This window comes from Pelodiscus sinensis, chromosome 11, assembly GCF_052426305.1.
Source record: "Pelodiscus sinensis isolate ZL-2025 chromosome 11, ASM5242630v1, whole genome shotgun sequence".
Lineage (NCBI taxonomy): Eukaryota > Metazoa > Chordata > Testudines > Trionychidae > Pelodiscus > Pelodiscus sinensis.
Window position 1 is genome coordinate 41007744 of NC_143062.1, and position 24278 is coordinate 41032021.

Genomic DNA, 24278 nt, shown 5'->3' on the forward strand with positions numbered 1-24278 from the left:
CTTTAAAGGCACACAAATCATAGTAATGAATTTACAAAGGCACAAATGTATTCAAGAGAAAGCTCAGAGCTCTGATGTCAATTTTATACAAACTAGCTCACCAAGAAAGGATGACTGAAATAAACCTGGGGGAGGTATAAAGATTAGTGCCCACTATGCCATCAGTTACGCAAATACAGACTTCTGACATCAAAGAGCCAAATTCATTGTTGGTGAAAGAGGGTGCAGTTCTGTGGGTGTATCTGGTACATAGATGTACTAGGAGAACAGTTTGATCTGGAACATTCTGGATTATATTTTCATTGCTAAATGTTAAAAATTCCACAGAATGGAATTTAAAAAAACCAAAGTTTTACAATCTAATCTTAAATCATTATGGAAAAATAAAGTTTTGTACTTCAAAACAGTATAACAGAAAATGATCATTTATGTTTAATGTGCAACATCTTCAGAACAGTCTAATTCAGAACTGCTTAACCACACTCAGCAATTGCCAAACCTCCATTGTGTTGTGCATTTAGGAGGTCAGGGCAAAATATGGTTCTTAAAGTAACGAGACCTATTACTAGGATCCTTTCACTCTGTTCTGATTAAAAAAACAAAAAAAACCAACAACCATGAAAACACGAAGTCTGCTTAAAAGTGTATTTATTTATACTGTAAGCCAAAGAATCTTAAACATAGAAATGCACTGGAATGCCTCCTTGGGAGCTATAAACAATTGGTGCACTTGTCAGATAGAAATATACAAGCATTTAAATGATACAGAAATTGATCATAATTCTTTGCAAACACACATACACACACACTCATACATGCACACCCATATCCCAAAATGTTATCCAGTTTCCACCTGTAAAGAAAAAGAAATTACAGCAAAATGGTCAGCCAAATAGCCACACATTATAAAAATGTTACAAACAAATGCCTCCCCGCTTGGCAGTTACTCACTGTATAATGAATATTGTTATTCTGACACTTCCTTAATGGGCTTAGGGCTGAAAGGAAGTGCTCAGCACCTCTCAGTGTCAGGCCCTTATGTGTCTAATTTTAACAAGTTCAAGTACAACACTGAAAATTTAAAACCTGGAAATGTGCTTTTACAGCCTTGATCATTCCAAGACATAGGCCTTATCTACACTACTGTGGGCCGTCGACCTAAGTTATACAACTTTAGTTACATGACTCATGTAGCTGAAGTTGATGTACTTTGGTGTGCTTACCACAGTATTTTCACCAGGGCACGTCGACAGCTGATGCTCTCCTGTTGACTTGGCTTATTCTTCTTGTTTTGGTGGAACACTGGAGTCATCAGAAGAGCGCTCAGCAATCGGTTTATTGCATCTATACTAGACATGATAAATTGACCTCTGCTGGATTGATTGCTGCCTATCAATCCAGCCTGTTGTGAAGACATGCCCTTAGGCACAGGTGAGTAGTTCCCTGGTCTGCAGTGGGGCTACTCACAGTGTGAAAAGTTTAAGCACATGAGTAAGACTTTGCAGGATCACAGCCTGCGTTCAATTAACTAGGAGTCGGTTCCTTAGGCTGTATCAGACCACACTGTTCTGAATGCAGCAGATTAATTTTTCTTCATGAAATATGGATTACCAACACTCTGAATGTGCTAAAGAAGGAATCTGTATTCATTTATAGATAACTACATTTGTGTTTCCTCTTTTAGTACACCATACATTATGGTGTAATTGTTTAGTGTGGTACATGAACAATGTGGGAGGTTTGCTGGCTTTTTTTTTTTTTTTAAACTTAATAAGTAATAGTACATATGAGGGGGAGAAACAAATATAAATCTTAGATAATTATTTACCATTATTAAAGTAAATGAGGGTAATTTACAAGTAATTAGCCATGAGTATGGAATATGATTAAAGTAAGCTTAATATTAAAACCAACTGCTGTTGAAATTAAGACATAATATGTTTTTGAAAGCAGTAATAAAATATAAATTAATAATTCTAGTTGGAATGAGAACAAACAAAATGACGCCACTTTTAAAAAAGGCTTTGATGTTTTCAAATTACAGTTCAATTAATTTTTTCAGAAAAGCACTTTACAAAAAAATTACTTTTTCCTGCATAAATTGCCTGGAGATTATACTGAAAGTTATTTTCACATTAAAATGCGTATTTCTTATGCCTTACTCTACTGTTACTATAACATTATTCTTTATAAAAATATAGCACCTCCTGTAAACAGTTTCAATACCGAATAAAGTTTAAGTAATAATGCCTTTATTTCATAATTAACTAGAGTATCTTATTTGATTCCTTCATTACAAACGTCTTCATGGTTTCCAGTTCTATTGCATCATAATGAACATAATCATAGCCTAAGAAGCGTCTAAGAGTTAGCAACTTTACTGCAATATGAGGAGCCCAACTGTTCTAAAATCCAGAGTTTCAAGTTCTGAGCAAGAAGACTTTTGCTCTACTAACTTCTGTAGCTTGTAGATACCAGAGATGAGCAATTTATAAATGCTCAGAAGACATCAAAGCTAACACAATATAACCTACAGACAGGCTGCTTTATCCTGACATAGGAAGAATAAAACTATTTCTTAAGTGTGCACTATTGCCAACCCCAAATCATGACTTAAGCTCAGAGACAGCATGAGGATATATTTAAAATACGTTCCATGAAGCTTTTGAGAGAAAGCACTTCAGGGTCATTTTATTTGTTGTCTAGCTTTTAAGTAGTTGCGGTGCACTCAGGTCACGTTTTCAAGCTCGTTTCTGCAATCACCAGGGCCAAAAACTTCCTTTTTTTTTTTTTTTTTAAATGAAAACTCAAGTTCTGAAGACTTCGCCTGCCTCCAGGAATTAAAATTAAATATTCCACGACTGCACTACATAGGTTTAAATGCCTTTCTGGTCCTCGTAAGAGTGATGAGTGCATGACTGTTTAGAATGCCCGCTTCTGTCCATTGCTAGTTAAGGTACTTTGATCTCTTATATCATAAGAGTATGAGATAATGTGCACATGAGTCAAAGGTACACGGTGCGTGTGTGTGCGTGCGTGTCCGTGTCCAAGAACTGCTCTTTTGTCTGTTGTGTCTCTTCTAAAGACTAGTCCAGCCCTGGGGTGAAATCACTGACTTTGGTGAGGTCAGGACATTAAGCGGATATGCCTACAGATGTGTCACATGTTTTCACACCCCAGGTATTTGTGAAAGGTTTCCACAGACACTTACCACTGTGTACAACCTGCCCATTTGGCAGTGTTAGCTGCCAGCAAACTTCAGGTCTTCCTCTTCCCTAGCCAGATATTATATTTAGGCACATTTGTGTAAACCATTCTGATTAGGCAAAGGGAAAGAGAGAGACAGACAGTCTGCTGTTACTGGAGAATAGGGACAAACATAAGGATTTTCGGTTGGCACCAGTTCCCTTGCAAAACTATCAATCATGAGTGGTGAAGGCAGCAATACCAACACTGCTGGCTGTCTTGAACTTCTAGAGTCTTATTAAAATGATCTGCCCTTTACACTCACCAGCCACGCAAGGTAAGTAGGTATGTCTGGAAAAGCACTGCTATTACATGCATAGTACAGTGCAGTCCATAGCAACTGGCTCATTACAGAATAGTTCACCCTCAACTCCTTGTGTACTACACTTAAGAGAGAGTTCCAAGTGATGGCTGATTTTTTCAGATGAACAGATAAGGTAAGGACTTCTATTCAGTTGCCTTCCACATGCTGAACAAAACCACCCTTCAGCTGTATACATCCCTCAAGATTTTAACTTAGGCCAGGTCTATGCTAGGAGGCAATATCAAACTAAGGTACGCAACACCAGCTATGTGAATAGTGTAGCTAGGTCAACATACCTTAATTCATGTTACCACTGCAGGGAGTCAACGGGAGAACCTCTCCTGTTGACTCCCCTTACTCTTCTCAAACCGGTGGAGTACTGGAGTCGACAGGAGCACAATCAGTGGTCGATTTAGTCTTTACTAGATTCACTAAATTGAGCCCAGGAGATCAATCTCTGCAGCACCGACCTCCTGGTAAGTATAGACAAGGCCTTACAGTTTCCTTAGTTTCAGATTTCCAACAGCTTCTTCTCAGCATCTTAACTATTGCAAATTTTAATGAGCTGTGTTAACACTGTCTGTAACCTTCTAATTACTTACAACATGAACATTCTTTTGAAATCTAACCTAAATTAGATATTTTAAGTAAAACAATAATCAAACCCATCTTGTAGCCCATTCCACTTTGAGGCTATTAGTTAAAATCCTACACAGATAGTGAACTTCAAGGGATGAAAGTGCCAAGCAAAGATGTGGATTTTATTTTTTTATGTCCAAGAACCAAGTGGATTTCTGGCATACTGGAAAAACAGTCACATGCAACAATCCAATCTCAGTCTCCCAGTCATGCTTGGCTGGAAGAAAGGTTCTCGGTGGTACAGAATTATTCCCAAGCAGTAAATAGCAATTAAAAGAAGGTTAATGAGGAAAACAGATCAATAGTACCTATTTTCCTACAGTTCATTCACAATGTTCTTGGCCTATTTTTAACATAATTAAATCCACATAATAGCAAGAAAAGGTAATGCATTTAAAACACAGAGGGGAATTTAAAAACAGACACTTAAAATCTAGGCAATTTCACACAAAGTTTCAGGTATGTACTTATCTCCACAGCCCTCTCCCAATATCTGTGCATATGTTGTTCTTAGTGGCTTTAATGGGTCTCCTTCCTGTTGCTGTGTGAAAGGCCCACACAAAACAGGGAAACTCAACCTCAGGAACAATAATACTCACTAGATACAAAGTGCTGTCAAATGCACGAAGTAAACAGTCTCCCCCCCCCCCCACCTTTCAATGATTTTTAAGCAGATGGTTTCCCTTTCACACAGTCATTTTTAACCTACCTTGTCATGATGATTTGAACATCTATTTTTAAGTCAGTGATGATGTCAATTTATATCTAGACCCAAATTTAAATCTGGCAGAATGAAAAAAAACCCTTTATAAAATATTATAGCGATAATTCAACAACTTAAAAACACTGCCAATGAAAACATTTGTTTTTAAACAAATCCTGAAGTGTTTAAACTTAAACAGGGCACAACTAAAAACATGTAACTCATACTAGTGACAATCAAACCATTGGTTCTCCTTGCTCAAGCTGAGAGAAATGCAGAACGTGAACAAAGAGCATGAGCAGTGGCAATTTTCATGGATTTTTAAAATTCTGTTTTAATAATTTAAGGAGTTTTTAACATAACAGATAAATTCATGAATTCCAAGGCTGGAACAGAACATTGTGATCATCTACTCACACCTCCCTGTATAATACAGGTCACAGAACTTTTCTACAATAATTCCTAGAGCAGATCTTTCAGAAAAAGACCCACGCTTGATTTAAAAGTGATCAGCGATGCAGAATCCACCATGATCCGAATTCACTGCAAGCTTGTGTGGCCTTTAGCTTGTATGGCTCAGGAGAGATTCAATTGCCACCCCGCTGATTAGCAAAATGCCCACAGCTCGGTGTTCTGTTCCTACTGGTGGTGCACATTTGCACATGCCATTGTACATATTAAAATGTATTCCGCACATGGAAGGAAAAGATTAGAGGAAACACTGACTGTGATCCTTGGTTAATTGTTCCAATTTAGACAATGGTTTGTTTCTAACATGAATCTTAAACTAACCTTCATTTCATCTGCCTCCCAATATTTGGATACAAGGATGAAAAAGACCACATAAAATTTAGCAATGTTCAGTATCGATAATTGACTCCCAAACGAACAATGACACGATTTTCGTAAGCCTTCTTCATTGTTTTCTCAATCTGCTTCAGAAAAACTTGTGGAATTCGCCCACATAAAGTGTGCACAGTATCCAGAAACTTAGACTGAAGAGGGTAGAACAAGGACTGGAAGAGATTGTCTTCAAAGGGAAACTGAAAGGGAAGGAAACCAGAGAAGAGAACTGATTATTTTTAGTAGCTGTAAATAACATTTGAAAATTTAAAACGACTTTTAGTTAGGAGATATTCCCAGGGAGCTAAACATCCTCAATTCCCACAGGGCCACTATTCAGCCCATAAACTGGTCCTATACAAATTGGCACTGGATTGCTCCCGAGTCTCCACTGACTTCTGATGCACTGAAACCACTTGTCAAATCCATTTGAGACTGTGAGCTTTCAGAAAGCTCTGCCCAGCCATGTTGTGTGGCACAGCCAGCTTCTCAGAAATCACATATTTAAAGCCTAGACTAGGGGGAAATACAACTGGGGCCATGCATTTTCTTATGCTCATTGATGGAAATCTTTCTTCCACTGAGAAGTCTGAGGCAGCTCTATTCCAATCTTTGAGATACTACAGAATACTATGTTGTAGAATGATAGGCTGCTGTAAAAATCCCCAATTGGGGTCAGCAGCGGAAACCTAAACCAGGGACTTCAGCTCATTAAGCACAAGCCTATGCCACTTGTGCTAGGAATAACTTCATTAATTGGCTGCATTAGCAGGCTGTTATCCCGTATGTGGACCTGTTGCTACATGAGACCATGACACTTATAGTCAGCCTGCTAAGTAGCAGGAAGCCAGAGTAACTGGAGGTTTTTTGCTGTGCTTATGCAGCTTACACATAGGTCCCATATTATATATATTTAGACACGTGCATCTGTCTGTCTATGAGTCAGTTTGTTCAGGAACTCCTCCTAAACAGTAAGTGCTAGCACCACCAAATTTGGTTTGCAGCTTCCTCTCAATCTAACTTAAAGCAAGGTCAGGATTACGTTGTGCCAGGACAACGGGACATGCCTGGAATTTGATTGTTTCTCATAAAATGAAAATGGAGGAGTCAGGTAGAAGGGAGTGGTATTGCAGAATGACCACAGGGGGACAGCAAGGGGCCAGAGATGGGGACTGAGACATCTATAACCTCACTGGGCCAGCAGGGGTGGAGAAACGGACAGCTATCTACTATATATTTCAGAGAATTTGTCTGTCTGTGTGTTTGTCCCTCAGCCAGGGGACTTGCACTTCCCCTCTGGCTGTGCCCACTGGAGCTGCAGTGACCATGGAGAGGCACTTCTCACCTGGCCACAAGCTACTGCGGTGAGAGAGGGCTGGGGTTGTTCTCTCCCCCTGGGGCAGCTTGTATACCGAACCTCCCCTTCCCCGCTCCAACCCCACCCCAGAGCAATGATTTAAATGAAGAAAAATAAAACTCATCTGAGTTAAGGACCTGAGCAACGCCAGGTAAATCTTCTAGTTAACGAATACGGGAAGAGAACTAAATCCAGCTTCTCAAGAAGAAACAAAGAGAATCCCTGAAACACTTAGCAAAACCCCCAGCTCAGCAGCTGACCTTAGAATTCCATCCCATCGAGGGGAAACAAGGGACAACTTGTACAAGGTGCTGAGCACCGTGCATTCACTTGAAGGTACAGAGCATTTGAGAGTGCTCAGCCCTTGCCAGGATCAGGCTCTTTAGGACAGTTCTGGAGTCTGTTCTAATGCCATAGCTAAGGATGTAAGAGCCAGCTCATTCAAAGCCCTGTTTCCATTGGTACCCTAGAGAAGCAGTTTACCAGGCCTTAGTGTTTGAAGTTTAACACCGAGGATGAAAGTTTCAATCAACCTTTGTGCACACACTTTGTAAGATGGAGGAGACCAGCACAGTTTTGTGAACAATGTGTATGTATACAGGACCCGTAGCCTCAGACTAGGGATGTAAGGGAGTAGTCAACTACCCGATAAGCATAAATGTCAGAGGCAGCACCGGGTGGGGGGCGGGGGAAATGAGTAATTGACTTGACTACCCAATAAGTACATCGGGTAGTCAAGTCAATTACTTGCTTCCCCCATCCCACCCCCACCCCGCTGCCTCTGTGTCTGGGGAGGGTGGGAAGCAGGAGCCAGTTCCCCCCAGCACCATCTCCACAGTGCGGGGGGATGGGAGGCAGAGCTGCAGTGTCCCGGAGCTGGCATGAGCCAGGACTGTTCAGTTCCGGTTCGCACCAACCTCAGGAACAAGCCCCACTGCAACTCTGCATTTTAAATTTAAAACACATTTAAAATGCATTAAAATATATTTAAAACGCAGAGCCGCAGCAGGATTAGCTCCTGAGGCCGGTGCAAGCTGGGACTGCTTAGTCCTTAGACATGCCCGTTAACCCTGCTGCATGCCTGGCTTCAACTACTTTTAAATTGCAGAGCCGCAGTGGTGGTAGCCAGTGCCCTCCCCCCTTATCAACTAAGCGAGTACTCGATGGAAATTCCACAGACTACTCAATTAGCTGATTAACCGCAACATAACATCCCTACCTCAAACTTGATCTACTCAGTCCATGGAGCACTCTGCCATAAGATCTTGCACTACTTTCTCCCAAATAAAAAACACCAGAAAGCAAAACACTTACATCACGTATCACTTCATAGAGTGCCTTAAAAGTAGGCTGCTTGTCGTCATGGTAGACCCCTCTGTTACCATGCAGAACCGATATACCTTCCTCTTCTGCGCCTTTACAGTTACTCCCATACATACAGTGGTCAGGCCGGTAGTTCCACTGACAGGGAAACACATAGAGACACTCTGGCAAGATCAATGAGAGAGAGAGAGAGAGAGAGAGAGAGAGAGATTGAACTCAACGATTACCACAAGCGGATTGTCAGTCAGGAAGGTTTCCGAGCGATAGCTGCGTTCATCTGTAGCTTTAAAAACAATGAGTAGTTCTGCAGCACCTTAGGCAAAACCCACTTCCTCAGATGAGCAGAGTGGAGAGAAAAGGGGGAACCCTTTGTTATAAATTTTGAGATTCCCCCTCTTCTCTCCACTCTGCTCATCTGAAGAAGTGGGCTCTGCCCACGAAAGCTCACGATACCATATTTATTTATTTCTGAGGTGCGACAGGACTGCTCATGGTTTTAGTCAGGAAGGTTGTCAGTCATTTTGTTGGTAGTGGCTCAGGGAAGAGAGCCTAGCATTCTAACCCAGGTTTCTTCAGGAAATGACAGAGTCCCACCATTAAGGGCCTAGGGATTGTTACCACTGGAGATTTGGCCCCGTGCCTGAGGTCCAGCATCCTCTCTAGCCATGTCTGTGTACAGGCAAGCTACGCAATGAGAGAGAGGCCGTGCAAGCCACCGTCACCTACATCCCACTTGAAGGCAGACTTGCAGTGGTTGGCTGAATTGGACTCCAACTGGTGCAGCACGACAAAGCTTTCCAACTATTTCCATGCTTCCCACTGAAACTCTCACCTAGGCTGCTGACTTGCCAAGCCTGATGAAGGCCATTTGTTGCACCATGGATTCCCAGAGCATACAATGAGATGGTTTATTTCCACGGGGATCTGTGTGGTCACTAGCACACAGCGCACGCTGTATGCACAGAACCACTCTTCTTGTTTCTAAGCCCTTCTGTCTGCGAGCGATGCAGTTCCAGATGGAGTCCCAAAGCCAGCTACTGCCTTGCAAAGTGTCGTAGGAACAGGCTTATGTTATTCCTGTTCTCTCAATTGACTCTGTACAGTCCCAGCACCCACAGCATGCTAGGCACACTCATGACAAGTCCGGGAGGTCACCTCCCAGCCAGAGAATGAAGCACTCACTGGCTGCGGCTCCGTGACAGCAGAATCATGGCTGAACCATAAGCACTGAAGAATGACTCTTTCATTTGGCCTTCCCTGGGCCTCCACTCATCCTGCCCAGTACAGCTGCAACTGGCCCTTGTGTGCGTTCATGCAGGGGGAAGCAGAAGTACTTTGACCTCCCGCAATGCAGGAGGTGGCCGTGATGGCCTCTCTCCAAGCTCCTTCAGTTCAGCACGACATTTCTCATGCTTAGCTCCATCCATGCTAGAATCAGTGGAAGCTGCAATGGGTTTGGATTCAGGTCCTTAATGCCAATGGGGGTCTTTCCACTGGATACAATGAGCTCTAGAACAAGGGCTCTATCAGAATGATGCCAGTACTCAGCATTCTGCACAAGCATAAACCCTCCCTCCCCGCCTGGCCGTTAATACTGAACAAGATAGGGATATAAAAGGTTAAAGGTTAACCAGTAAGCATTAGCCTTACCGGCATGCTTGCTTAGTAACCAGTTAACAGGGGGCCGAGCAGGGGGAACAGCCCCCCTGCCTACTGCACCCCGTCTGGCAGAATCCTGACCTAAGCAGTCCCCACCCCCACTCCTCAGCTGCACAGTTCACTGGTTAAACAATTACAATTATGTCATTTAACCGATTAACTTCTGGCATGGATATTGGCATCCCTTGAACAAAGCACCATACTGCATTAAGCTTTCACATGTAGCGTTTACCCATTCTCCTCTCTCCCACCCCTCCACTGTCTCAGCACTCAATGAGGTGCTGATTAGAGTCACTCCTTCAAGTCTATTAATATCAGAGCTGCCTGGGGGGTGCAAGGGTTATCGGATTGGATTTGGTTTCTTTTGCATGGCTGGGTTATTTCAGGAGACCGAGGTTATACTTGCCCAGATAAAATGGCTAGGTATATGCCTGGCTAATTCACTGGAAAAGCTGCAGGGGATGGGACTAGATAATTTAATTGTCCTCTAATTTCTCTGTTTTTAAATTGATAGCCCTTTGTAATAGGGCTTTCTAAATTGGCAATGGAAAGGAAAGTTTTGTTGTTTGTTCTGAAAGGCTGAAAATACCAAATAGTTCCTGTGAGCATATTTACCAGATGTGAAGAAAACACAGGGCCTATGAAATGAAAAGCAATATTCACATGTGGAACTAATCAGGACTTTGCTAGTCCCAGAATTCAAGTGGTTTCTCCATTTTCTCCCCCACGATAAAGGATCATTGCGAGTCTGAACTAGCTTTGTCTTCTTTCCTTCCCCACAAACTGCAGCACAAGGCTGTATTGCCCAAAATGTCGGTTTCTTTTTGGAAATTATTATAACATTTAATAATGAGGAGTATGCAGATTTTGAACTCTGCGACATTAGCCTTTTTCTAGGATTATGAGGCTATTACTTGTGCAACCAAAACATTAATTGGGGACATAAGAGCATAAAAACACCCAGACTGGGTCAGACTAAAGGTCCATCTACCTTAGTATCCTTTCTTCTGACAGTGGCCAATGCCAGGTGCCCCAGTGAGAATGACCAGACATTTACTACATATCTCTGCCTTGACATTTATCTGCATTAAATATCTGTTGCCATAACAGTTGTTTTACTGTATTGCATTTCCCGTTTCGACTTTCTGATTTTTGTTTGGATTTTATTATAGCCCTTGTCGCTTGCCTGACAATTTGATAGACTGACAAAAAGGAACAGAATAAAAGTTCTTCCATATTCAAGCTGTGCTCCAGATCATGCTAGGGAACAAGGGGGAAGAGTCAAAGCAGGTCAGACTGGCATACCAGCATGATGGTGTAGGTCCAGAAAAAAGGCCCCAAATTCTTCAAGTGAGCAGGGACTAGGTTAGCGAGTGGTTGACTAGGCGACAACTCCAATAAGCTTGTACTTACCAGGTAGTCGACTGGAATATCGACTACTCGCTGCAAGGGAGGAGGGGGACAGGAACCAGTGCTGGCCAAGCACAAGCTCCACAGTACTGCCTCCTCCTCACTCCACTGCTTCTATCACAGGCAGTGGGGGGTGGAGGAAGCTGCTGCGAAGAAGCCGCTGCCTGCAGCTGCCGAGGCACACAGTGGGCTAAGGCTGCTCCAGCAGGGTGGGCCGCCGCGAACAGGGGCTGCTGGACTCAGCATGAGCCAGGACTGAGCAGTCCCAGCTCATGCTGGTCCAGGATGCTGCACCTCTGCATTTTAAATGTATCAAGAGCCCCAGTGGTTCTTCCTACCTTTAGAATGCAGAGCCGCAGCAAAGGTGGCTCCTGGAGCCAGCATGAGCCGGGACTGCTCAATCCCGGCTCCTGGAGTTAACCCTGCTATGACTCTGCAGAGAGGTCCTTATCAACGAATCGTGTAGTCGATACAAATTGTATCGACTCCACGATTAGTCATATAGCTGCAATTTAACATCCATAGCAGGGACCCTGCCACAGAACTTCAGACTAAGTTTTCAAAACTGAGACATGATTGTGGAAAAGTCCGAGACCAACATGAGGCCCTTTCAAGGGGCCTGATTTCACAGGAGGGTGCCTAGCACCTTTTTGAAATTCAGACCCCTTTAAAATTGAGGAAGCCAAAAATCACTAGCCACTTCTAAACATACAGCAGCTTTGTGATTAAGACGTACATTCAAGACGAACTAGGGGAAAAGCCAAAAATAAAGTAAGCTGCTTAAAAAGACCCTGTGCCAGGCTGGTGGGCATAAGTCAGAAACAAATATGCTGTTTTGTTTGGGTTCGTGGCCTGCGTTTGTAGCTTACACTGTCCCTCTGCTTGTTTTATCTACTCTCTTAGGCAAGTGGGGTATCAAATTTGCTCTCTAATAACAAATGGTCTTGTAGGGTTTTCCTTTCCTTCCTGTTCACAGGCCCAGAGCAGGCAGGAAAAAGGAGAGCACAGAATGCAACGCATTTGGGAATACAAATGATCTGAACATCCTGAGGTTACTGGGCTGGGTAACTCAGCCAAAGAACCAGCACAATGTCTGTCTGGAAGGTCTGGCTTTTCGCACAGGGTTGGAAAGGGAAGACATTTTTCAAGGGAGAAAAAAGGGTTTTAAATGCTGTTTTCAGAGCAGTTGCCTCTGTCAGCTTTGACACGGTCAGCCCTTTAATCAATTTTGGGATTGAGCTGAACGTCAGGAAGTAGCTGTGGATTTGGACAAAGGCGGGCAATGTCAGATTCAGATAAACATCCATGAATTGGAAGACAAAAATGTCGCTTAGCTAGGCTCCAAAGCAGCAAAGCATGTAAGTATGTGCGTGACTAACTTCAACTCAGGATTCAGCCTGCAGATAGTACCATGCCCAGAAAACTCTTCTCCATTTTCCAGACTCTTTAGAGAATATAAATAGACTTCTGCACAGGAAGTTGGCTCCATCCCTTATGTCCCAGAGTAGTCCCAGTGGGTGTAAATCCCATGTGTATACCTGACTGCAGTTTAGGATGGGCAACCAAAGCTAATGAGTGGGCCACATGAGTGGCTCTTCATCTCAGTGGGCCATGAGACTGGAATCGGGCATGTGCACTAGCCATGACCCCAGGAATAAGATGAAATACACGAACACATGGCATGCTGCATCCTTCAGAACAAATGGAAATGCTTGAACCATTCATATATTAATAGAACTGTTATCTACTTGAAATAACACTTCCTTTACAATACATCATAAAATCTCAGTCTGCCTCTTCCTTGCCTCCTCACCCAAGTGTGTCCCATCCCTGCTCCTCCCCCTCCCTCCCAGCACTTCCTGAGCCCCATTAATTGGTTGACGCACCCCATCCCTGCTCCTTCCTCTCAAGCTTAAACACTTTGAATCAGCTGATTCACGATGCTCCGGAAATGCTGGGAGGAAGGGGAAGAAGTAGGTAAGTGCGGGGCCCCCCATGTGCAAGAGGTATAGGGGAGGGGGTCAGAATGGGAATGCATGGAACCCCAATGGGCCAGATGTGGCCTGCAGGGTGCAGAGTCCCACCACTTCCTTAGGTTATTCATTTCAGGCCAGAATTCAATCTCATGTACGTGTTTCAATACGAACCACCCCATGACTGGATTACACCAGGTCTAGCCCGTCATTTGCTACGAGAGAAGCGTGAGACTAACAGGAATCATTACCTACCTGGGTTAAAGTAAAAAATAATATTTAGCAAGTCCTGGTCTCCCCATGTAATGTAGTTTTTATACTTTTGGTATAAAGGGTACAACATTTCCTCCCACGTCAAGCCTGTTGGTATCATGCTGTTCTACAAGGCAGAAAGAAATCAGAGCCAGAGGGTTAATGTTTTACCAAACAACAGGGTAATAAAGCCCCGGCTTAATGCCCACATCTGCAGAACTCTCCCCAGCCCTGCTCCCGCACCCAGAGGAGTGGAGGGGCACTTTGAGGAAGTGTTGGGCCGGGCCACCAGTGGAGTGGCAGGACTCACTGAAGGTTGGGCCACGCTCATCTTACTCAGCTGAACAGAGAAGCAAAACCACTTGAGTATTGGACTGGCGTGGCGCGCGGCCTGTTTGCCCTTGAGAGCAATAGGCCGGGGAGAGGGAAAAGAAGAGTGGGAGTGGGTACAGCTCTGGCTCCAGCCTTCCTACTCACTGGCCAGAGAGGGAGCATGTGCCAGTTGGGGGAAGCTTGCGGCACCTTCTCAAATGCTGAGGTAACTTACTTCCCTTTCTGAGCAGGGGACAGTCAGAACTTTGGAGAAACGATTCGTTCCTGGGGCTGCCTATGAGCTGGCACAGCTATGCCCGGAGCCTTGCATTTCTTCACACTGCCAGGCACTTACTCACAAGAGGAGTGAGGCGAACATGTGCTCACCATGGTAAATAACGGTTCCACAGGCCCAGCCCTTTGACATGCAAAGGACAAAGCCAACGGGCACAATGCTCTCCCTGCTTCCTCCAGTAGCTCCACTGACATCCACTTGCGATTTGCAAGAGTGTCAGGGAGCACAATAGCAGGCCTCATTCAATGCAAAGAAAGCACCTTATTTCAGTCACGCTGCCCTCATTTCATTACCAGTGAGATTTTTTTTTTAAAAGTTCCAGCATGCTCAGCACTGAGTTTATTTTTTCCATGTGTCTCCAATGGGAGAAGACACAATCAATGATACCAGATTTCCTTTTGCCTTTAGGCGGCTGAACTTTCAGGGTCTTAAAACTCTGGTTTTGGGGAAAATGTTTATTTGTTAAAAATAATAATTTTCATTGGTGTTGTTTAATATCAGGACACCTTTCTACACGTTGAACCTCTCTAGTCTGGCACTCTCAGGACCTGACTGGTGCCAAACCAGAGAATTTGCAGAACCATGAGAGGTCAATATTGTCTAGCAGCATTACCAACACTTCCACTGCTTACGGGGCTCTTAGAAGGCATATGGGGGTAAATTAGAGCTAAGTAACAGCACAGAACACTGAAAGCCAGGACTGGTGTCTATACACAAATGTATGAGACCACTGGAAACTTGGCCACACCCATGTTAAGTGGACATCTGGCTAACTAAAATCATGCTGGACCATGGAAGTTGCCAGACCAGAGTGTGCCAGACTAGGGAGGTTTAACGTGTATCAGTTTTTCTAAAAGCTTGGTTCTGACAAAGTGTGTCCAGCATCCTTTAATTCCATACTATACAAGTTGATTTATGCAAGCATAGGTGCCCCTAAAGAGTTTTCACCTTGAACTTTGTGTTTCTTATCCGGGTTAAATTCATCAGCATGACTCCGGAATTGACTCCAGTTGTTCCATAGTAAGGGTGGCGAGCAAATCGACTATACCAGCCAATCTTTGGTATTTCATGCTCTGGGGCCATTGCAGCCAGCTGTGTGGAGTTGAACTCTTTCAGAAAGCTCCAGATGTCATCAATGGGCCTCAGGAAGAGAACGTCAGTGTCCACATAAAGAAGAGAATCCACATCCTTCAAAATCACCTTTAGGGGGTTACAAGGTGGGGGAGTAAGGGAAGATGGGAAAAGAAACCAGACAGAGAGAAAAAAGGAAATTGATTCCTTCTCAAGAATTACTTGTATTTTAAATTATGCACTCGTGCAAAAGACTGACATTGCCAACTGCTGTGGGAGTCACAGAGAGTAGGTAGATTTAAAAAAAAAAAAAAAAAAAAAAAAGCAACCAGCATGACAAATAGCTAGGGCAAAGTGCAATAATCAAAGGCCAGTCTTCACACAACAATAATCCACTTCGCTGTCATAAAAACTTGAGATCTAATCCACAAAGCTTATTTCATATTGATTTTACGAATAAAACACTTACCTCTGCACTAGTTTAACTTCGCTAGTTTTTCCGAAGACCAATTGCTTGTGCATTTACTACCAATTGCCCATTTGCAAAATGTAGGTATGTAATTTAGGCATGTCATAAGGCAAACGTTTTGGAAAACAATTATTAAAAAAAAGAAACCGTTTTACAACCATCTATCTATATAAAACCACAGTATGCACCACAACGGGGATAGGAGTCTAGCCAGACAGCCAAACCTAGATCCCAGATTGGCTATAATGGACACTAGTGATTCATGTTTCCTTACTCCTGTCCATTGCCTACTTTTCCTGTTACAGCTCTCAGCTCCCTCATTGGGCAAATCATACCCACTTACTGACATGAACGAAAGCCATGCGCTTTCATGCAATTTAAATGTAAAAACATTAACTGTAGATCACCTGCACTAAAGAGTTTTTAATTCTTTGCCTTTTAGGAAAACATGCAACCAGCCAAATGAAAGAAGTCTTAAAAAGCAAGTGGTGGGCCAGAAACTCATCTCGGTTGCCACAGTGTAAGTCAGGAGTTATGGCCGTCAATTCAGTTACACAGGGGGAAAGCTGGCATAAGGGAGAATAGAATCAGGCCCAGCATATCTAGTCTATTCTTGCTTGCAATATGCCCTCTTGTGGAACTCCATTTACTTACACATTCACTGATAATTTTACCAGGAAGAGAATACAGAACTTTAACAGTGTGAACATTCCTTTGATGGTTCCATCAGAGGGTGTGTCTAAACTACACCCATCTGTTGGCAGAGGGATGTAAATGAAGCACTTTGAAAGTGCAAATGAAGCGGGGATTTAAATATCCCGTTTCAAACAGGCGCCATTTTGAAACTGAAACCACAGTTTAGATGCTTTTTTTGGACAATGGGGCAATTTTTTGAAAGATCCTGTACTCCTGATCCTGTACTCTTTCAAAAAATCACCCCATTGTCGAAAAAAAACGTGTCTAAACTGCTCTTTCAGTTTTGAAATGGCGTTTGTTAGAAACAGTGCCATGACGCAATTTTGCAAATGAAGCGCAGGATATTTAAATCCCCGCTTCATTTGCACTTTTGAAGAGCTTCATTTACATCCTTGTGCCAACAGAGGGGTGTAGTTTAGATGTAGCCAGAGAGACAGTCAGCTATTCATTATGCTGTTTGCTAAATAGTAAATGCTATAAGTCAAAGTTGAAAATCAGTTGTCATTATAACCTTCCCATGCTACTTTTTGATTTGCCAAAACTATCCAAAAAGCTGAAGGGCTGACACTTGTTAGCCTTGGTCTCACCCAAATTTTGTTTGTTTGTCACTTCCGTTCAGCCATTGATCGCAGTCAGGTTGGGGAAGAAGACAAACAATCAGACACAGCAGCCACATTTCCCTCCTTACTCAATTACTCAAAGCCCAGCTGAATTTTTACACAATGCTCATTGAGGTTTCCCCCCCACCTCCCTTGCCTTGCAACCATGGGATAAACTGAGTTATTAATATTAACGTGACAAGTGACCCAAAAAAACCCAACGACTTCTGAGCATGCTCAATAGGGTTCTGTTAAAAGTGGACTAACTCCTTAAATGCCATTTTCTCCTTACTCAGGGCTTTGGGATTTGGATCAATATTTAGCCTAATGAAAGCCTCACCCCATTCTGACAACACCAACGCACATTCTTCCTGCCCAGCCTGATAAGTAAAAGAGATGCCTGTACTATTTAGAGTGAAAAAGAATATCTCTAATGAGGGCTTCACGCAGAGAATTACTCACTTGGCTATTGAATAATACATTCGGCTCTAACTGTAGATCAGGGCTACTCAACATGTGGCCCGTTTGTTTGTGGCCCGTGGTGCAGTTTGGGTTTACACGGGGATCAACACATGGCCCATAGGTGGGCACCAAAACAAAAAAGGAGTCAATATAATGGTCTTCAGTTGAGATGCATTTTAGCAGTTAAATTTCTGGACTGTCATTGCTCATTAAAAGTGCTGTCATATGGGTGGAAATCGGGTAAATATTGCATTTTATTAGTATCAGCAGGACTGACTTAAATGGGACCGGTGTGTTGTATAGTCTTGCCTTACTCTTTTCATTCACGCCTGTCAGTGTGAAAGAAGCTATTTGCATACATATTTTCTTACATATGCAACCACACTTAAGTTGCGGCCCTCGGCATGTGCTGTGAGTATCATTGTGGCCCCCGGGGCTTCCAAAGTTGAGTAGCCCTGCTGTAGATAATGGCATACACAATATCTGAGTGGTGCAGAATATTGGGGCACTGGTTGTTACTAGACAACACAACCAGTGACAGGGAGATGGCAATGAAACCATATACTATTATTAGTCCAAAGCTATAGATTAGAGAGGCAGGAGCTTGGTTTAGAACCCTGGAGTTCCACAAGAACTGGGCACTCCCTCGCCTCCTCTTAAAGAGACAGACTTTTTTTTGCTCAACAATTTGCAGCAGGACTCCGGTCTTTTTTTTTTTTTGCTCGACAAATTTTACCCTGACAACCCCAGGGGTTCCTTGAAATTTTTTCAATCTGAAGAAGGGTTCCGTAGCCAAATAAAATTGGGAAACACTGGTTTAGACTGGGAGTCAGGGCTCCTGAGGACAGATAGAGAACTGGGCCTTGAGTTTCTCTTGCTAGATCTGGAGGAAGCTAAATGAAGATAAGCTGAAAATCCTTTCCCTGGCAGCTGGCTAAAAATCCCTTCCCTGGCAGCACACTGTAGTCGAGTCTATTATTATTATTAGAGTTATCATAGCACTTAGAAACTAGGGATGTAAAGGGTTATACAGTTAACTGATTTGCCTTAGTGGCATGCTTACTGGGGTAACTGATTGACCGATGGCCTGGCCTGGCTGGAGTAGTTCCCACCCACAGGATCCCAGTTAACTTTTTAAACAGGATTTTACATCCCTATTACAAACTCTGCTCGGGGCTCGGAACCCTGTTGTGCTAGGAGCTGTACAAACACAGTCCTTGTCCTAAAGAGCTTACAAAATGAAGCCTTGTCTACAGTACGGCAGCCACACTGGCACAGATATGGCACCACAGCCATGCTGGCATAATCCAGTAGTGAAGATGCAACCTACACCCAAGGAAGGTGTTTTTCCGTGGATGTATGAACACCACCTCCAAGCAATAGCAGCTACATTGACGGAAGCACCTACCTGTTTCTACTCTGGAGATTATGTCAGCAGGCAGTTGGATTTTTCAACCTCCTTCCAATTGAAGAAGCTATGTTGACCTAAATTTTAAGTGCAGGCAAGGCTTAAGTATAAGACAAGAGCTAACAGATGGACCCAGACAAGCAGGGGAGTGCAAGGAAACAATGAATATTAGCATAACAGGCAGTGAGTGGTCTCAGCACACCACTGGGCAACCACAGTCAAGTTTTTGTAGGCAGCATGGGAAAAAAGAGTTTTAAGGACCTGCGTAACTCACTCATTGGTGTCCTTCAAAAATCTTCCTAGCAGGCTGAAAGGAGGCACGGCTATTTGTTCTAAGCCAGGACTGAGCAAGATGCAGCCTGGAGGGCCAAATCTGGTCCACCTAACACTTTGATCCGGCCCTGAGACTACATCTGGCCACTCTCTATTTATATCCTGCTGCCCATGAAACCAAGTTTCCAGGAGGTGGCTCAGGCAGCAAGCTCATATTTAAATGGCTCCCAGCTCCCAGTTGCAGCGTTACTGCAGGAGGGGCCAGAGCCGTGAGCCTTTTAAATAGCCACAGCAACCCCAGGAGGCTACCAGGCAATGACGAGATCTTGAATGATCTAAAAATAAAAAAGGAGTCATATAAAAAATGGAAAGTAGGACAAATTACAAAAAATAAATATAGGCAAACAGCACGGGAATGCAGGGGCAAGATTAGAAAGGCAAAGGCACAGAATGAGCTCAAACTAGCTATTGGAATAAAGGGAAACAAGAAGACTTTTTATAAATATATTAGAAGCAAGAGGAAGACCAAGGAGAGGGTAGGCCCACTGGTCAGTGAAGAGGGAGAAACAGTAACAGGAAACTTGGAAATGGCAGAGATGCTCAATGACTTCTTTGTTTCGGTCTTCACCGAGAAGTCTGTAGGAATGCCTAACATAGTGAATGCTAGTGGAAAGGGGGTAGTTTTAGAAGGCAAAATAAAAAAAGAACAAGTTAAAAATGACCTAGAAAAGTTAGATGCCTGCACGTCACCAGGGCTTGATGAAATGCATCCTAGAATACTCAAGGAGCTGATAGAGGAGGTATCTGAGCCTCTAACTATCATCTTTGGAAAATCATGGGAGACAGGAGAGATTCCAGAGGACTGGAAAAGGGCAAATATAGTGCCCATCTATAAAAAGGGAAATAAGAACAACCCAGGAAACTGCAGACCAGTTAGTTTAACTTCTATGCCAGGGAAGATAATGGAGCAAGTAATTAAGGAAAATCATCTGTAAACACTTGGAAAGTGGCAACATGATAGGGAACAGCCAGCATCATGTCAAACCAATCTGATAGCTTTCTTTAATAGGATAACGAGTCCTGTGGATAAGGGAGAAGCGGTGGATGTGGTATACCTAGACTGTAGTAAGGCGTTTGATACGGTCTTGCATGATCTTCTTATCAATAAACTAGGTAAATACAACTTAGATGGGGCTACTATAAGGTGGGTGCATAACTGGCTGGATAACCGTACTCAGAGAGTAGTTATTAATGGTTCACAATCCTGCTGGAAAGGCATAACAAGTGGGGTTCCGCAGGAGTCTGTTTTGGGACCGGCTCTGTTCAGTATATTCATCAACGATTTAGATATTGGTATAGAAAGTACGCATATTAAATTTGCAGATACCACCAAGCTGGGAGGGATTGCGACTAATCTAGAGGATAGGGTCATAATTCAAAATGACCTGGACAAATTGGAGAAATGGTCTGAGGTAAATAGGATGAAGTTTAATAAAGACAAATGCAAAGTGCTCCACTTAGGAAGGAACAATCAGTTTCACACATACAGAACGGGAAGCAACGGTCTGGGAAGGAGTACGGCAGAAGGGGATCTAGGGGTTATAGTGGACCACAAGTTAAATATGAGTCAGCAGTGTGATGCTGTTGCAAAGAAAGCAAACATAATTCTGGGATGTATTAACAGGTGTGTTGTAAGCAAGACACGAGAAGTCATTCTTCCCCTCTATTCTGCGCTGGTTAGGCCTCAATTGGAGTATTGTGTCCAGTTCTGGGAACCGCATTTCAAGAAAGATGTGGAAAAATTGGAGAGGGTCCAGAGAAGAGCAATGAGAATGATTAAAGGTCTAGAGAACATGACCTATGAGAGAAGGCTGAAGGAATTGCATTTGTTTAGTTTAGAAAAGAGAAGACTGAGGGGGGACATGATAGCAGTTTTCAGGTATCTAAAAGGGTGTCATAAGGAGGAGGGAGAAAACTTGTTTATCTTGGCCTCTGGGGATAGAACAAGAAGCAATGGGCTTAAACTGCAGCAAGGGAGGTTTAGGTTGGACATTAGGAAAAAGTTCCTAGTTGTCAGGGTGGTTAAATACTGGAATAAATTGTCCAGGGAGGTTGTGGAATCCCCATCTCTGGAGATATTTAAGAGTAGGTTAGATAACTGTCTATCAGGGATGGTCTAGACAGTATTTGGTCCTGCCACGTGGGCAGGGGACTGGACTCGATGACCTCTTGAGGTCCCTTCCAGTCCTAGGAATCTATGATTCTATGGTAGTGACGGGGCCACGAGCCGCGATCCCTTTGCTGTATTTTTAATTCAAAGTCTCCAGCCCCAGACAATTCTGGGGAGAGGCTAGTCCAAGGGGTAGAGCCAGCCTGTGACCATGCACCAAAATTTAAGGGCCCTCCCCACCCCCTATTCTAAGTTATTAGCACTTTTCTTATTCATCTTTAAGCTGCAGAGCTCAGTGTGATTAGATCACATCTCTTCCTGGACGTGCGTTTGATTTGGCTTTCAGCACAGCAATTTAACTTCTAGCATAACTTGGCCAAATGAGTCCCTCACATAACCTCACTGCAGTCAATGGGGTCAAACCAAGGAGGGAATTTGGTTTGAGCAGCTCTGGTGCTGCCCGTGATCAAGTCACATGCAATATTTACAATTACCTTGGAGCTCTGCTAGGGTGAGATTTCCATATGCTGCTAAGGGAGACAGTCGCTCCCTTCTCACTGGATGCTTTGCTTATCTCACTGAGTTGCTTTTGAAAATCCCAGCTTTTAACGTCTCTTTGTCAATAGCAGATGTACTCGATGCTAACAAACAAGTCTCCAGACAAGTTTTAAGACAAAGGAAGTCTATCACAGCCTCCCATTTATGTGACTTTTGAACAGGACCAACTGGAAATATGGGATTCCTGCTTTTCCTTGTCCCCTTCCTTCCTCCTACAAGCCATTTACAGTTGCGAAGAGTATCATCTCAATGTTTTTTGCAGCTGCGAAGCATTCTGCTAATAAATCTTTTGAGAGTTCTCTCCAGAGCTTGCTATATTTAACTTGACACTTCCGTTAAACACTCAATTATCTGTAATTTGATTCCACAACTTCTGTCTCTGTGGATTCTCCCTACGTTAGCAAGGTTGGCAAGTCATAACATGCTGGCAGGTATGCATATGCCAGTGCCAAGAGAGACAGTGTGGCAGACTGATTCAAACTGGCCAGTGAGTCCAGACTCCTGCATGTTGTCCAGCTGGCCCAGTACCAGGATTACAGGTTTGGGAAATATCGACATTAGCACCCACAGCTATCTTAATGGACGTCAATTACACTGAGCTATCTCCACTTACAATAGATCCAAAAACACTCCTCAGAACCATGCCTTAGAGCAGGGGTCGGCAACCTTTTCAAACCAAAGAGCCAAACTACATCAAAATTCAGAACAAGTGGTCAACAAAGAGCCAGTATCAGAATGCCCATTTGCATGACTGAAAATATGCAACTTAATATTATTGATAATTGACAGGATGATTAAAAACAGCATCAATGAAACACTGTTGTCACAGACTCAGTTTAATGGGACTTCTGCTGCTGCATCTTTCATACATTTCTTTGACGCTTACATCATCACTGGTCAAATTCAGGCTCATGCACACATTCAAAGGACATGAGTAATTACGCATTTTTAAAATTTTGAATTAATTTTTCATTTTAATTTAAAAAGTTGCAGGCATTTTGGGAATGACAAAAGAACCATATTTGGTTCCATACAGAGCCATATCTGGCTCAAGAGCCACAGGCTGCAGACCCCTGCCCTAGAGTCTATTGTCAGTTCTGCTCCTGATCCCACTACATGGCCATTGGCAGGTCACTTCAACAGACTCAGATGATACTAATCTACCTCACAGGTTTATTTGTGTGAAGTACTGGGAGAATTTGGGATGGAAGATTCTGTAGAAATGTAGCTATTGTTAAGATGAAAATCTTCCTTAAATGCTCTGTATATTTTTAGTGTTTCTGGCAGCTCCATGCAGCAACTAGAAAGGACCACCCCAGCTCTTGGGATGGGATATAGCCTCTGTGTATCCAAGACACATCTTGTTTTCACTCAGATGTCTGTAAATTGCTCACACAAACAGGGCTCCATCTCAGCAGCGTCTTGCTCATTAGAAAAGCAGGTGCTTGTAGTTGTTGTTATTATTTCTTTTGCAGTAGCCCATAGCAGTCCTTGTCCTGGACAAGGCCCTGGCTGTGTTAGATGCGGTACAAACACATGGTCCCCGTCCCTTTGACACATGCGCCTTTCCAAGCCATCTTAACTAGACCTGCTAAACTGAACACCAGAAGACTGATCTCCAGCGCAGCAAGAGAAGACATGGCCTTAGACAGTCAAGGGACAAACCAGGAGGAGCTTCCTGGGTGTAAAGCAAACACCTTGAACTCCGCAATGACACAAACTAGGAGCTGGTGTAACCTCTGTATCACAGGTGCAATATTCTTCAGTGAAATATTTGCTTTCTGCACTAGCTGAATTGTCTCAGCCAGTTTTCGTATGGGCAAACAGAGCATGTGCTGCAGTGATTCAGCACCAAGGGACAAAGTTAGGAATGGGTACTCACAAGGAAGGGCTGGAACCCTGTAGCTGAGCATATAGGAAGAAAGCTTTAACTACCACCCTGGTTACCCAGAAAGAGCTCAGGGTCCAGTAAGACTCCAGATAGCGAGAGTAACAATAGGTAAGTGTGCTCCCTCAACCGAAGGGTCGCTCACCATCCCAGCTATTTCCACCACTTCTTTTCCCCCAAGTTCACCATCATCACCTTAGCTTCAGTCCCAATGGTGCTCAGCCACCTCGCTCTCATCCAAGCCCCAGTTTCAGCCAGACACAAGCAAAGCTGAAAAACCAAACTGATTTGCTCTGAGGAAAGAGACACCGGAGGCAGGTCACTCAATCATCTCGCCTCCTCTGTACAGCAATCATGACAGCACCTCA

At 43.4% G+C, this 24278-nt stretch overlaps 1 protein-coding gene across 1 annotated transcript in view; it reads right to left on the bottom strand.

The window, feature by feature from the left end:
• Window positions 1–631: 631 nt before the first annotated feature.
• GXYLT2 (glucoside xylosyltransferase 2) overlaps window positions 632–24278 on the bottom strand; it is a 38248-nt gene continuing 14601 nt past the window's right edge. Inside the window, exons 4-7 of the mRNA XM_075938648.2 lie at window positions 15265–15516; window positions 13713–13836; window positions 8407–8579; window positions 632–5935 (exon numbers count right to left, since the gene is read on the bottom strand). Coding sequence (XP_075794763.1) covers window positions 5753–5935; window positions 8407–8579; window positions 13713–13836; window positions 15265–15516 — 732 coding nt within the window. The 3' untranslated portion in view covers window positions 632–5752. The remainder of the gene's footprint in view (window positions 5936–8406; window positions 8580–13712; window positions 13837–15264; window positions 15517–24278) is intronic.